Source organism: Scyliorhinus torazame, chromosome 5 (genome assembly GCF_047496885.1).
Source record: "Scyliorhinus torazame isolate Kashiwa2021f chromosome 5, sScyTor2.1, whole genome shotgun sequence".
Classification (NCBI taxonomy): Eukaryota; Metazoa; Chordata; class Chondrichthyes; order Carcharhiniformes; family Scyliorhinidae; genus Scyliorhinus; species Scyliorhinus torazame.
This window is the reverse complement of record NC_092711.1, coordinates 181,677,039-181,693,310: the sequence shown is the minus strand read 5'-3', so window position 1 is coordinate 181,693,310 and position 16,272 is coordinate 181,677,039. Positions and strand designations below refer to the sequence as shown.

At 52.7% G+C, this 16,272-nt stretch overlaps 1 protein-coding gene across 2 annotated transcripts in view; it reads right to left on the bottom strand.

The window, feature by feature from the left end:
• LOC140420766 (polyunsaturated fatty acid 5-lipoxygenase-like) overlaps positions 1 to 16,272 on the bottom strand; it is a 134,734-nt gene that overhangs the window by 63,579 nt on the left and 54,883 nt on the right. For both annotated transcript variants that reach the window (XM_072504747.1, XM_072504748.1), the window contains exon 4: positions 15,022 to 15,144. In XM_072504747.1, the coding sequence (XP_072360848.1) occupies positions 15,022 to 15,144 (123 nt within the window). The remainder of the gene's footprint in view (positions 1 to 15,021; positions 15,145 to 16,272) is intronic.

Here is a 16,272-nt window from a genome sequence, read left to right as displayed (position 1 = left end):
ACCCCATCGACATCCCCATGGTCTCCACCAACTCCTGCCACCCAACCCCCTCCCCCCCTCCCCCCCCCAACAGAACACAAAACTATGGGACATTGGTTATTTCACCAGCCCTTTCACAGCGACATAAACATTCCTGCACACTTTCATATCACCTCGGTTCATGCCACCCAATCAAAAAAGTATCTTCGCGGGAAGTATTGTAAACTGTGAGGAGGACAGTGTCGAACTTCAAAAGGCCGTAGACAACTTGGTGGAGTGGGCTGACAGATGGCAGATGACGTTCAATGCAGAGAAGCGTGAGGTGATGCATTTCGGCAGGAAGAACATCGAGAGACAATCTAACATAAGGGCTACAATTCTGAAGGGGGTGAAGGAGACGAGGGACCTGATCATTGAAGGTGACTGAACAGGTGGGGAGGCCGTGGCCTAGTGGTATTGCCGCTGGACTGGTCATCTAGAGACCCAGGGTAATGATCGAATCCCACTACAGCAGGAGGTGATATTTAAACTCAATAAAATATCTGGAATTAAAAGTTTAATGATGACCATGAAACCATTGTCCATTGTCAATTGTTGTAAAGCCCATCTGGTTCACCAATGTTCTTTAGAGAAAGGAATCTGCTGTCCTTATCATGTGCTACATGTGGTGTTGGGTGTTCTGACACACAGATGAGCCAACACAGTTGCATATGGTACAACGCTTCTTTATTTAAACTCACTATTTACAACTTGGTCTTTGCACTCTGCACGTGGGGGGCTCCCTGCTTGTGGTGTTTCAACAGCTCTTTCTTGTTTCCTTCTCCCCAGACCTACTGACCTCCAGGTGTCGTGCTCGTGCTTTTTATGTGGTTGGTGTTCTTGTCTGTGATTGGTTGTGGTGTTGTGTACTCTGATTTGCCTGTTAGTGTGTCCATCATGATATGTGTGTTTGAATATCATGACATCCCCCCTTTTTACAAAGATATGTGCCTACGTGGTAATAAATATGATCGTGACGTGAGTGCATCTAAGAGTGTGTGTGTGTCGTGTGCAGCATGTGTCTATGACGGAACTATGTACATGGGGCGATGTCGAGTGCGTCACATGAATCCAGTTGTACCATAACATAACAGAAATGCGAACGAGAGAAGAAGAAAAAAAATTTGAACAGTTGTCCAGTCAGACGACATCTGGAACGATAAACAACAACAGGTTATCATGTAAAATTGTCCAACTTATTAAACATATGAACTGTATTATAAGTCCATTCTAATGGATCTGCGACGAATTCGGGTTGACCGCCTTAAGGGTGGATCAAGAACCACCGGCTGCTGTGCAGGCATGGCCATGGGTGGCGATGGAAAGGGCGTGATGTGCGGCAGCTCCACAAAGTCATCCTCGGAAGCCTGTTGAGGATCTGGCGTGTTGTGTGGCTGTGAGCGTGGAAGTCGGCGAAGGGCGCGCCGATTGCGGCGACGCACGGAACCATCCGGCATGCGAACCAGGAACGAGCGGGGAGCCACTTGTCGGAGGACTTCGGCCGGTGCTGACCAGCCACCATACGGTTGATGGACGCGTACTTTGTCTCCGGAGGACAGGGGGGGCAGGTCCGTCGCTCGTGTGTCGTACCGACCTTTCTGGCGATCACGCTGCAGTTGCATGTTCCGAAGAACCGCCTCATGGTCTGTTGTCGGTGCCAGGACGGAAGGTACCGTCGTCCTGAGGGAACGACCCATTAGTAGCTGCGCTGGCGAGAGGCCCGTGGATAACGGGGCCGATCGATAGGCCAGCAAGGCAAGGTTAAAGTCCGATCCGGCATCAGCCGCCTTGCACAGGAGCCGCTTTGCGATGTGGACACCCTTTTCAGCCTTCCCGTTCGATTGTGGATGCAGAGGGCTGGATGTCACATGAGTGAAACCATATGCTGCGGCAAAGGACGACCATTCACGGCTGGCAAAACAAGGTCCATTGTCTGACATGACAGTCCTTGGAATGCCGTGGCGAGCAAACGTTTCCTTGCAGGCCCCAATGACTGCGGACGACGTCAGATCATGGAGAGGCATGACTTCCGGGTAGTTTGAGAAGTAGTCTATAATAACAATGTAATCTCTGCCGAGCGCGTGAAATAGGTCAACACCCACCTTCGCCCAGGGGGACGTCACCATCTCGTGTGGTAGAAGTGTTTCCGGAGGTTGCGCTGGCTGAAACCTCTGACAGGTTGTGCAGTTGAGCACCATGTTGGCTATGTCTTCATTAATACCCGGCCAATATACCGCCTCCCGGGCCCTTCGTCTGCATTTTTCGACGCCCAAGTGGCCTTCGTGTAGTTGACGAAGAATCATCTGGCGCACACTGTGTGGAATGACGATCCTATGCGATTTCATAAGGACCCCGTCTATATTGGTGAGATCATCTCGCACATTATAAAACTGGGGGCACTGCCCTTTTAGCCACCCTTCCGTCATGTGGCGCATCACTCGCTGCAGCAGAGGGTCAGTCGCCGTCTCTGCGCGTATGTGGGCCAGACAAGGATCATCAGCTGGCATGTTTGCTGCTGTCAGAGTCACGTGTGCCTCAATTTGACGCACGAACCCCTCCGCATCTGGTGGTGTGCTCACTGCTCGGGAAAGAGTGTCCGCCACGATGAGCTCCTTCCCCGGAGTGTAGATCAGTTCAAAATCGTACCTCCTGAGTTTGAGTAAGATGCGCTGGAGGCGAGGAGTCATGTCGTTCAGGTCTTTGTTAATGATGTTGACCAGGGGGCGGTGGTCAGTTTCGACCGTGAATCGTGGCAGGCCATACACATAGTCGTGGAACTTGTCCAGTCCAGTTAACAAGCCCAGGCATTCTTTTTCGATTTGCGCGTAGCGCTGTTCGGTAGGGGTCATGGCTCGTGAGGCATACGCAACCGGGGCCCATGATGACGTGCTGTCTTTTTGCAGGAGTACCGCTCCAATACCAGATTGGCTGGCGTCTGTTGAGATCTTTGTAGGGCGAGTCGTGTCAAAGAAGGCCAGCACTGGTGCCGTGACCAGTTTGTGCTTGAGCTCCTCCCATTCCCGCTGATGCGATTGGTGCCAGTTGAATTCCGTCGATTTTTTTACGAGATGGCGCATGTTTGTTGTATGAGAAGCCAGGTTGGGAATGAACTTCCCAAGGAAGTTGACCATGCCCAGGAATCTTAAGACAGCCTTCTTGTCAGCCGGTCGTGGCATGGCTGTGATGGCGCTAACCTTGTCTGCATCGGGACGGACCCCGGACCTTGAGATGTGGTCCCCGAGGAATTTCAGCTCCGTCTGGCCGAAAGCACACTTCGCACGGTTGAGACGCAGGCCATTTTGCCGTATGCGGGTGAAGACACGTCGAAGACGATGCATGTGTTCCTGCGGAGTGGTGGACCAAATGATGATATCGTCCACATATACACGTACCCCTTCGATGCCTTCCATCATCTGCTCCATAATGCGGTGGAATACTTCAGATGCCGAAATGATGCCGAATGGCATCCGGTTGTAGCAGAATCTGCCAAAAGGGGTGTTGAATGTGCATAGTCTTCGGCTGGCCGGGTCCAGTTTGATCTGCCAGAATCCTTTGGACGCATCCAATTTAGTGAATATGTTGGCTCGCGCCATCTCGCTGGTGAGGTCTTCTCGTTTCGGGATGGGATAGTGTTCCCGCATGATGTTGTTGTTCAGATCTTTTGGATCTATACATATACGGAGCTCGCCAGAGGGCTTCTTTACACAGACCATGGAGCTGACCCATGGCGTGGGCTCCGTGACCTTGGATAGGACCCCTTGGTCCTGAAGAATCTGCAGTTGTGCCTTGAGGCGGTCTTTGAGAGGCGCAGGAACCCTGCGAGGTGCGTGAACGACAGGGATGGCGTCCGGTCTGAGTCGAATCTTGTACGTGTGTGGCAATGTCCCCATGCCTTCAAAAACCTCCTGGTTGTGAGCGAGGAGGGAATGGAGATTCGCGTGGAACTCAGCATCCGGGAAGTCGGATATCTCATCTGGAGAGAGAGACATGATGCGCTGTACCAGGTGAAGGACCTTACACGCTTGTGCGCCCAGTAACGAGTCCTTTGATGAGCCCACAACTTCGAAGGGGAGTGTGGCCGTGTACCTCTTGTGAGTCACCTGTAGCTGGCAAGATCCTACGGACGGGATAACGTTCCCGTTATAGTCAACCATCTTAAGCCGGGATGGTGTGATGGGTGGTTTGACCTTCATGGCCTGGACTGCAGAGTAAGCAATCAGGTTGGCGGATGCGCCGGTGTCCAGACGGAAGGCGACGCGCGATCGGTTGACCGTCAGGGTGGCACACCACTCATCGTCTGGATTGATGGCATTGACCTTGTTGACATCAATGACGGCAACTCGGAAGTCATCCTGGTCATCTGCATCATTTAACTGGAAGTCGTGATGCGTGGGCTGGACGGTCCTGACTCGTGTGCGAGGTTGTCGAGGATGCGCCGGATCCATGGGTTGAGCCGCACGACAGCGGGCTGCGTAGTGGCCTATCATGGCACATCTGTTGCACTGTCGGTATTTTGCAGGACATTGCCCTTTTAAGTGTAGACCTCCACACTTGCTGCACGTCATGACGTCACGACGTTCGTTGCGCCACTGCGCATGCGCAGTGCGATCTTGCGGTGGGCGCGCCTGCGCAGTGCGTCCCTCGTTGTGGCCGTTATTTTTGGCGCGCACCTGCGCGGGAGACCGCGAAAAGCGCGGGAAGCGGCCGCTGTCGTCCGGGCCGTGGGGCGGGAAGAAATCGACGGCCTGGATGCGTTCAACGTCGTGGGCGGCCTGGCTTGCCGATTCGACGGCTGGGGACCCCCTCCGTGCCAACTCGGACGCCTGAAATCGGGCAAAACGGCAGGTAGCATTTTCATGGAGGACACAGGCTTCCACAGCAGACGCTAAGGTGAGGCTCTTTATTTTAAGAAGCTGCTGGCGTAGGCCACTAGAGGCAACGCCAAAAACAATCTGGTCCCTGATCATGGACTCTGTAGTGGTGCCGTAACCGCAGGACTGCGCTAGAATCCGGAGGTGCGTCAAAAAGGGTTGAAAAAGCTCCTCCTTACCTTGCAGGCGTTGCTGAAAGATGTATCTTTCGAAAGTTTCGTTTACTTCAGTTTGAAAGTGCTGGTCCAGTTTGAGGATGACCGTGTCATATTTGGCCTGGTTTTCGCCTTCTTCGAACACCAGTGAATTAAAGACATTGTTTGGGTGGGGGCCTGCGTAGAAGAGGAGCATTGCAATCTTCGAATCATCCGAGGCATTCTGTTTTTCGGTGGCACGGATGTACAGGTCAAATCGCTGCCTGTAGAGCTTCCAGTTGGTGCCTAGGTTCCCCGTGACTTGCATCGGCTGCGGTTTGCCGGTGTGGTCCATGTCCAGAATGGCAGGTTGGTAGGCAGGTATCGATCCACTCCTGTACCATGTGGTGTTGGGTGTTCTGACACACAGATGAGCCAACACAGTTGCATATGGTACAACGCTTCTTTATTTAAACTCACTATTTACAACTTGGTCTTTGCACTCTGCACGTGGGGGGCTCCCTGCTTGTGGTGTTTCAACAGCTCTTTCTTGTTTCCTTCTCCCCAGACCTACTGACCTCCAGGTGTCGTGCTCGTGCTTTTTATGTGGTTGGTGTTCTTGTCTGTGATTGGTTGTGGTGTTGTGTACTCTGATTTGCCTGTTAGTGTGTCCATCATGATATGTGTGTTTGAATATCATGACACTACAAAAACACGAAAGAGGAATGAAACCGAACGGACCACACAGCATCGACCCAGGCACTGGAAACCCAGCCGTGTCGTCCCTGCAAAGTTCTTCTGACATATGGGCGGTACAGTAGCGCAGTGGTTAGAACTGTTGCTTCCCTGTACCAGGTACCTGGGTTCGTTTCCCGCTTGGGTCACTGTCTGTGAAGAGTCTGCACATTCTCCCTGTGTCTGCGTGGGTTTCCTCCGGGTGCTCCGGTTTCCTCCCACAAGTCCTGAAAGATGTGCTGTTCTCCCTCTGTGTACCCGAACAGGCGCCGGAGTGTGGCGACTAGGTGATTTTCGCAGTAACTTCATTGCAGTGTGAATGTAAGCCTACTTGTGACACTAGTAAAGATTATTATTATTAGTCATCCTCACAGAATCATACCATGCAGACAATGTCCCAGGCACCACTATCACCATTCCCGGGTATGCCCTGTCTCACCGGCAGAACAGACCCAGCAGAGGTGGCGGCATAGTGGCATACAGTCCAGAGGGCATTGCCCTGGGAGTCTTCAACATCGACTCTGGTCCCAATGAAGTCTAATGGCTTCACGTTAAACATGGGCAAGGACACCTCTTGCTGATTACCACGTACCGGCCACCCTCAGCTGATGAATCAGTACTCCTCCATGTTGAACACCACTTAGAGGAAACACTGAGGGTGGCAAGGGCACAGAATATGCTCTGGGTGGGGGACTTCTCTGTCCATCACCAAGTGTGGCTCGGTAGTACCAAGCTGGCCACATCCTAAAGGACGTGGCTGCTAGACTGGGACTGCAGCAGCTGGTGAGGGAACCAACAAGTGGGAAAAACATACTTGATCTCATCCCCACCAACCTGCCTACTGCAAATGCATCTGTCCATAACAGTATCTGTAGAATTCATCACCGCACAGTCCTTTTGGAGACAAAGCCCGTCTTCATATTGAGGATATCCTCCATCGTATTGTGTAGCACTACCACCGTGCTAAATGGGATAGACTTCGAGCACATCTAGCAACTCAAGACTAGGCAGAGGGGGTCCACCACCTGTACTCTATCTCGGCGCCTTGGGTAGCCCCCATTCAGGAGATGGTCTGGATCAATAGTTTCTCTGTACAGATGGAGCTCGATTCCGGGGCCGTGGTCTCAGTAATCAGCTGCCGCACTTACAAACGAATCCACTCGGGCATCAGCGCTTTAGCATTGCGGGACACTGACTCACGTCTGACAATGTACACGGGACAGCCTTTGGAGATCACGAGCACCTCGGAGGTCCCCGTGGAATATGGGGCACAATCAGCAAACCTACTATTGGTGGTAATGAAAAGTCCGGGCCCCAGTTATTTCGGGCAGGATCGATTGAAACATCTTTTTTGGATTGGCATCAAGTGTACCCCACGTTCCTTAACGGGCCGGACGTGGTATTGGTGCATTTTCCGAGGTTTTTTTCAAGAAGGACCCGGTACCATCCAAGGAACCTCAGCCAAGATCTCAGTGGGCCCCAAGGCCCAGTCACAGTATTTTCCGACCATTCCTGTCCCTATGCGCTGAAGGCAGAGGTGCATACAGAATTAGATTGCCTGGAGCAGTTAGGGATCTTCCGCCCGTTGCAATTTCAGATTGGGCTGCGACGGTTGTGCCAGTGATGAAGCCTAGCTGTTCCGTCCATCTCTGCGGCAATTCTAAGATGACGATCAATCGATTATCTTAGACTGTTACCCAGTGCCCAGGATCGAGGACCTGTACGCTCGGCTCAGCGGAGGGCATCCCTTCACCAAGCTTGAAATGAGCCACATGTATCTACAATTAGTTTTGGATCCAGCTTCAAGGAAATACGTGACCATCAACACACACAGTGGTTTGTACGAGTACACCAGGTTTCCTTTTGGAGTTTCCTCAGCATGTGCCATATTTCAGCTAGGAATGGCGAATAATCTCCGAGGGTTGCCACAGGTTTACCTGGATGACGGGTTCATCCAACCGGGAACACATGGAGAACCCAGAGGACGTATTACGTTGTTTCAAGACAGTCGTGGTCCGCCTGCGGCCTGAGCAGTGTGCTTTCCACGTGAAAGAAGTGGTCTATTTAAGTTACAGGGTGGACAAGAATGGCTTGCACCCAGTGGACAACAAGGTACGAGCAATCCAGCAGGCCCCCCATGCCAAAGGACCCTACGGAACTCCGCTCCTTATTGGGCCTCATAAACTATTGTGGAAAATTCATCCCAAAATTGGCTCCGTTGCACCTGTTATTAAAGGAGGGCCAACGATGGTTTTGGGACATGCCACGACGGATGGCTTTCGACGAAGTGAAACAGCGGCTATCATCTTCGCATCTGCTGACTTCTTTTGATCCATCCTCCAAGCCTTTATTGTTAACCTGTGATGCATCACCCTATGACATCAGGTCTGTTTTGGCACACCGAATGAATGACGGTACGGAGTGGCCCATTGTGTTTTCCTCACGCACTCTGGTGGCGGCAGAGCGGAACTACGCACATATGGAAAAAGGGTTGGCATTGGTCTTCAGGGTGAAGCGATTCCACCAGTACGTCTATGGGTATAAGTCCCTGTTGTGGTTGTTCAAGAAGATCGGGCAATTCCCCTCATGGTGTCTGCCCACATTCAGCTTTGGGCTCTGCTCCGGGCAGCCTTTGAATATGTGTTGGAATATCGCCCAGGAACAAAGGTTCCTCACATGGACGCTCTCAGCCACCACCTGTTGCCCACCAGCACGCTGACGCCTGCTGCATCAGACGAGGTCATTGCGGCCCTACATTTTATGGACTCTTTTGCCAGTTACGGTGGCCCAGGTGAAGGCATGGACATAGACGGATGCACTGTTGGCCAGGGTCCACCACAAAGTGCTGTCTAGGGGTCCAGCTTCATGCCCTGCCGGAGGATCTGCGTGCCTTCACCATGAAGATGGCCAAACTCAGTGTGGTGGAAGGCATCCTGCTGTGGGGCTCCCAGGTGGTGGTCCCCGAGCGTGACCAGGGAGCAATCCTGCGAGACCTCCACAGCGGACACCCGGGAGTCCCTAAAATAAAGATGTTTGCCCGGAGCTATGCATGGTGGCCTGGAATTGACACAAATATTGAGACTTTAGCCAAACAATGCATGCAGTGCCAGGAGCACCAGAAGCTCCCCCCTGCAGATCCACTCCAGCCATGGGAGTGGCCAGGTGGTCCCACCTCCACGTAGATTGCGCAAATCCTTCTCAAGGAGCAATGTATCTAATTATAATGGACGCACATTCAAAATAGCTGGATGTCCACGGGATGACCACGGCGTCATCAACTGATAAACAACATAGGCTATGTGGGGGGTAGGATCAGTAAGTTTTCGGATGACACAAAGATTGGCTGGGTGATTAACAGTGAGGTTGAGTGTCTTGGGTTACAGGAACATATAGACGGGAAGGTCTAAATGGGCAAATAAGATGGAATTTAACCCTGAAAAGTGTGAGGTGATATACTTGGAAGGGGTCATTTGATATGGAAGTATTCAAGGAACGGCATGACACTGGGAAGTTCCAAGGAACCTTGGAAAGGGACCTTGGCATGTTTGTCCATAGATCTCTGAAGGTGGGAGGGCAGGTTAATAGGGTGGTGAAAAAGGATATGGGACATTTGTCTTTATCAATCAAGGCATAGATTACAAAAGCAGGGAGGTCATGTGGAGTTTTTCACAGATTTGTATAGACTCCAGTGAGGCCACAGCTGGAGTACTGTGTGTAATTCTGGTCACCACTTCATAGGAAAGATTTGGGGCTGGATTCTCCAACCCCCCCACCACCCTCCCCCCGCCCCCCGGCCGGGTCAGAGAATCGCCGGGGGGTGGCGTGAAACCCGCCCCCGCCGGCTGCCGAATTCTCCAGCGCTGGGGATTTGGCGGGGGCGGGAATCGCGCCGGTCGTCGGCCGCTAGCAGCGCCCCCCCCGGCGATTCTCCAGCCCACGATGGGCCGCACGTTTTTTGCCGGTCCTGCCGGCGTAAATTAGAGTAGATCCTTATCGGCGGGACCTGGCGGTGCGGGCGGCCTCCGGGGTCCTCGGGGGTTCGCGGGGGGATCTGGCCCCGGGAGTTGCCCCCACGGTGGCCTGGCCCGCGATCGGGTCCCACCGATCCGCCGGCGGGCCTGTGCCGTGGGGGCACTCTATTCCTCCGCGTCGGCTGGTGTGGTTCTCCGCCATGGCCGACGCGGAGATGATCCCCCCTGCGCATGCGCTGGGATGACGTCGGCAGGCGCCAGTGACCATGCTTCTGACTCTCGCAAGTCAGCCAGCCCGCACCCCCGTTTTCTCAGCGCCCGCCCTCTTTCCGCCCTCCCCCAGCACTGTTCAGCCTTTTCCAGGGTGTGTTTCACACTGGATGGCCATCAGTTGTCCGGCCAGCATCAAACTGCACCATGGGACCGAGGCGTTTCATGTCTCGCCGAGTGCACGCACCCGCGAGGTGGAAAACTCAGGACGCGACATTTGGCTGCAGGGTCCCATCGAACGGCAGAACAGATCCGAGGGGTTGAATGTGTCCCAGTCCATTCCAATATGACCAAATTTGTCCAAGTCAATCCCTTCTCAGCCTGGTTGCTGGGTTAGCTTGTATTTTTTTCGGTGCCCATTCGGCCAATAAACCATAAGGTTCAAGGAGCAGAAGTAGACCGTTTAGTTCATCGAGTCTGCTCCATCATTCAATGAGATCTGATCTGATAAATGATGTGATAATCCTCAACTCCACTTTCCCACCTTATCCCCATAACCCTTGATTCCCTTCCTGATTAAAATTCTGTCGACTTTCAGTGGCGACCATGTTATAGATGGCCGCATACTTGGCGGCTCCCACACGAAGTAGCGCATTTCGACCAAATAAACCCGATCAGATGGCCGAACGAGATAGGATCGCGCATCAAACATTGAGGGATGAAAGTTTTCCTGTAGTGTAGTATGTCCGGTACTCACCCTCCCAAGATAAGCGCTAAAAATAAGCAGCCGCAGGCAGACCGGGAGGCCTTCGCAAGCGCGATCGAACGCGCGATGGTGGCGGGCTCAGGAGTGGCTAGTCCGGCGCAGTGGTCGACCAACCAACTGATCGACTTTCTAACGCTCCAATTCGAGAAACAGAGGATTCAAACTGGCCAGAGTAACGGATCCGATCCAGGCAGCTGTGGAAAGATTGGCGCAAAGCTTGAAGCCCAGTTGCATCGCTACAAAAAATGGAGAAGCCTGTGATTGCGCAAATCACACTGTGACAGTGCCACCACCTTCTGGGTCTGTGCCACATCAGCCAGTGACTACGCCATCTCCCTCTGCATCTGTGACACGTCGGCCAGGGCCTGGCAATGCTGCAGACACTCTCAGCCACGTCACACAGTGACTGGGCCACGCTCAGGAGTGCGGCTGCAATGTCCAGGTGGCTCTGGCACATGGCTGTCTGTGAGAGAGCAGCCCTGTCCTGGGCCTCAGCCACCACCTGCACAGATTGCCCCAGGCCTTGGACATGCTGATCTGTAACCAAAACCTTCGCCTCCAAGGCCTCCACGAGGGATGCCGGCTGTGCGGTGTTGGCCTGGGTGGCACACATGGCTGGCACCACCTCCTGCAGTTGGTTGGACTCCTCCAACTGCGCCAGCAGGTGCTTTATGCTCGCCGACACCCCCCTCATGTAGTCCCTGGCTCCATGATCGCTGGTACTGTCCGTTCCAGAAGCCCCAAACCCGTCTGGACGGCAGCTAGTCCCTCGGGTTGGCCCGCAATCCGACCATCCGGCCCCTCAACAGTTCCTACCTACACCTGATACACCAGAGAATTTGTGTGGTGCGCACTAGAGGGTGCCCCAGGGGCCTCTTTGCTAAAGTGCCCAACCGAGGTGAGTGCCTCTGGGATGGTGTAGGGTCTTGGAGACAGCTGTGACGGGAAGTCGGTGTCAACGTCAGACTCAAGCTCCGGGGTGTGCTGGGTTTCAGGGATATGGGTCCCCTCCATGTCGGTGTCCCCGTCGCTGCGTGGCAGACGGTGGGGGGGAGGTTCCGGCTGTGACTGGGGCAGGGACACCAGAAGGCTCCACATCATCACCAGCAAGTCCTCCAAGACATAAGGAGAATGCATAATTGGACCTCGGGCCGGGGGGTAGTGGGTGTGGTTGAAGGTGGTGTGAGGGTAGTGTGGGGGTGAGTGTGGAGTGAGTGAGGGTGGTGTGGGATTGGTGAGAGGGTGGTGTGAGGACAAAGGTGGGGTTGACACATGTGTCATGGGGAACCACAAATCAGCGAGGTCTCACTTCCTCACCCCAGGCCGCTCTCCACCCCGGCGACTTGCCTTTCCTTGGGCCTGCCGACCATGTCCAAGGCCCCCTGCTGTGCCACAGTGAGGAGCCAGAGGTCCATCAGTCCCCCTCCAGTCTTCTCCCACTCCCTGCGGTTATAAGCAGCCTTCTCCTGGGGGGCGGGTGGGAAACAGAAAACACACAGTGTCAGACAGTATGACGCATGCAGCCCAGGGGATGGGTAGCTGGTTGCTTCAATGGCCAGGGCACCCGGCCGTGGCGGCCAGTATGGCTGCCGGCATGTGGTGCAGGGTGGATGTTCGGACGCCATCCCAGTTCGGGGGAGGTAGGGTTATGGGTGTGTGGGACGGGGGTTGATGCCAGGGGCTGCCTATCACCCTGGCTGCCCTGAGGAGGTCATGCATTGCAGGCCGGTCGGGATGGTGTTACTGGTGGTGCTGACCGCCTCTGCCATGTGCGACCAGGCACGGTGAACAGCGGGTGGCTGGCAGTCTCCTTCCCGGGCCAGGGTACAGGATGGTCCGCCTCTCCTCCACGGCGTCCAGGAGGGGCCCAAGCTCGGCATTGGTGAATCGTGAGGCCGCTGTCCTTGCTTACATCTTGTTGGCTGGCATGGTGTGTGTGTGTGGGGATTGAAATGTGCAGCTTGTCAACCTCTTGAGTGTCAATCATGAATCCAGCGAATCTGGCACCATTTTCATTGGAATCGATTGTGTTCCACGTGGCGCCAGCGCGAGCCCCTCAACAGTCTCTGAATCGGTCCAGGTGGGTTCCAGTTTTGCTGTTGCGGAAGTCCACGAATCCTGTGCCGGTGTCAACACTTAGTCTCAGAAACGGAGAATTCATCCCAAGATTTCTGATATCTATGCAGATCATACCAAAATGGAGGAAGCATCTATGAAGGCTATTTGGCTAAAATGGGAGGGGCAGCGAGGGACGGGAGGAGGCATAGTGGGGGGGGGGATTTGGAAGGTGGCACTGCGCAGGATTAATGGTTCCTTGTCATGAGCGAGACAAGGTCTTATCCAATTCAAAGTAGTGCGCAGAGCGCAAATGACGACGGCCAGGGTGAGCTGATTTTTCTGGGGAGTAGATGGCCATTGCGTGCGGTGTGCTGGGTCCCCAGTGAACCATACCCACATGTTCTGGGCTTGTCCGAAGTTGATGGGGTTCTGGAGGAGAGTTACCAATGTACTGTCAGGGTTTTGGGAGTGGAGCTAACACTGTTCCCCTGGGTAGCAATTTTCAGAGTGTCTGATGTTCCGGGTGCTCTGGTGGGGAAAGAAGCCGATGTGGTGGTATTTGCTTCCCTGCTAGCCCAGAGGAGGATCTTGCTCAGTTGGCGGGATTCGGAATGGCCTGGGGTTGGGACTTGGGTGCAGGACACAGCTGAATTCCTCCACTTGGAAAAGATAAAGTTCGCCATTAGAGGGATGGATGAGAGGTCCTCAGTGAGGTGGAAGCTGTTCGTCGACTTCTTCAAGAGAAGTCGGGGGAGAGGGAGAAGGGGGAGGGTCACTTTCTTGAAGGGGGGGGGAAGGGGTGGTTTGAGGGTTATATTGGATAAATAGCGAAAGAGAAAATGCTGGAAAATCTCAGCAGGTCTGGCAGCATCTGTAGGGAGAGAAAAGAGCTAACGTTTCAAGTCCGATGACTCTTTGTGAAATGAAATGAAATGAAATGAAAATGAAAATGGTTTATTGTCACAAGTAGGCTTCAAATAAAGTTACTGTGAAAAGCCCCGAGTCGCCACATTCCGGTGCCTGTTCGGGGAGGCTGGTACGGGAATTGAACCGTGCTGCTGGCCTGCCTTGGTCTGCTTTAAAAGCCAGCGATTTAGCCCAGTGTGCTAAACCAGCCCCTTCTGAACTGTAAATTCTATAAAGCTATTACAGGTCTAGCTTTGACAAAGAGTCATTGGACTCGAAACGTTAGCTCTTTTCTCTCCCTACAGATGCTGCCAGACTTGCTGAGATTTTCCAGCATTTTCTCTTTCGTTTCAGATTCCAGCATCCGCAGTAATTTGCTTTTCTGCATTGGATAAATAACTGTAGTGCAGGGGAGGTAAGCGGGATTGTATATTCGTTGGGTCTGCCATGTTATGGCACGATATTGTTATTTGACGCGTTGTTACATCACAGTTTGTTTGTTCAGGCTCTTCGAGTGTTTTTGTCTCTGAACTTATTTTAAATACCTCCAATAAACTATCTTTAAAAAAAAATGTCTCAGCCTTGAACATACTCAACAACCCAGAGTCTACAGCCCTCTGTGGTAAAGAATTGCACAGATTTACTACCTTCCTGAGCCTCCCTCAGTGGACAGTGCATGGGTCTGGAGTGGTTTATTGACCCTTTTAGTCACCTTTTAATTTGATGTTTTTAATTTTCAATTGCTCTTTGGGGCAGTAATCCTTTATAGAATTTACAGTGCAGAAGGAGGCCATTCGGCCCATCGTGTCTGCACCGGCTCTTGGAAAGAGCACCCTACCCAAGGTCCACACTTCCACCCTATCCCCATAACACAGTAACCCCACCCAACACTAAGGGCAATTTTGGACACGAAGGGCAATTTAGCATGGCCAATCCACCTAACCTGCACGTCTTTGGACTGTGGGAGGAAACCGGAGCACCCGGAGGAAACCCACGCACACACGGGGAGGATGTGCAGACTCCGCACAGACAGTGACCCAAGCCGGAATCGAACCTGGGACCCTGGAGCTGTGAAGCAATTGTGCTATCCACAATGCTACCGTGCTGCCCCTAAGGAGCTGTCCCTCCTGATTTGTCCCTCAGTTTGTTTGTTTTAGTTTATTGGTTGGAACTTAAAATTGTTCACTACCCTCCTGAGCGAAGAAAGTCCTCCTCATCTCTGTTTTAAATGGGCAACCCCTTTACTCTGAGATGATGCCCTCTGGTCCCAAACTTTCCCACAAGGGAAAACATCGTCTCAGCATCTACTCTGTCAAACTGCCCCTGAGGATCTTCGAATGTGCCACACTTACACCAAGATTCCAGAGCTGGTGAAATCCTTCGATTTCTCATTGCTGAACTTCAGGTCCATGGGGAGTTCTTCCTCCGTGTCTGCGTCGATGCATCTCGGGAAATTGGGGGAAAACGCCTTCCACCTGGAGCACACAGGGAATCGCCATTAGGGTACAAACGCGTTGGAAGCATTTCAGAGGTTTCCCAGACAAATCTGCTACCTACAATTGTGAGGGGCATAGATAGAGTAGAGAGGAAGAAACTTTCCCCTTGGTGGAATGAAAATGAAAATAAAAATCACTTATTGTCACAAGTAGGCTTCAAATGAAGTTACTGAGAAAAGCCCCTAGTCGCCACATTCCGGCGCCTGGTCGGGGAATTGAACCATGCTGCTGGCCTGCCTTGGTCTGCTTTCAAAGCCAGCGATTTAGCCCTGTGCTAAACCAGCCCCTGATCAATGACCAGGAGGCATAGATTTAAGCTAAGGGGCAGGAGGTTTAGATGGATGTGTGAAAATACTTTTTCACCCAGAGATTGGCGGCAGTCTAGGACTCACTGCCTGAAAGAGTGGTGGAGGCAGAGACCCTCATAACATTTAAGAAGTATTTAGATGTGCACTTTCGATGCCAAGGCAGACAAGGCTATGGGCCAAGCCCTGGAAAATGGGATAGAAACTTAGGAAATAGGAGCAGGAGGAGGCCATTTGGCCCTTTGAACCTGCCCTGCCATTCATTAAGATCATGGCTGATAATCCAACTCAATATCCTAATCCCGCTTTCCCCCATATCCTTTAATTCCCTTCGCCATAAATGCCATGTCTAACTGCTTCTTCAAAACATGCAATGTTTTGGCCTCAACTACTTCCTGTGATAACGGATTCCACAGGCCGACCACTCTCTGGGTGAAGAAATTTCTCTTTGTCTCTGACCTAACTGGTCTACCCATATCCTCAGACTGTAACCCCTGTTCCCCATTGGGAACATCCTTGCTGCATCAAACCACATGGGTGGTTATTCTTGACTGATGCAGACGCGATGGGCTGGGGCCTTTTCTGTGCTGTAGACCTATATGACTCTGACAAATATCTGAAATGGGCAGGTTGGCTTAGGAGGAAAGGTTGGACAGGCCAGACGTATGCCTGCTGGAGCTTCAAAGACTAAGGTGACTTCATTGAAAACACAGTGATGGATCTCTGTGTCTATTTGGAACCCTGGATATCCGTTATCCCTTCTCAGTTCCCAAATAACAGAGGTCAAGTCTGTGCTTTTTGG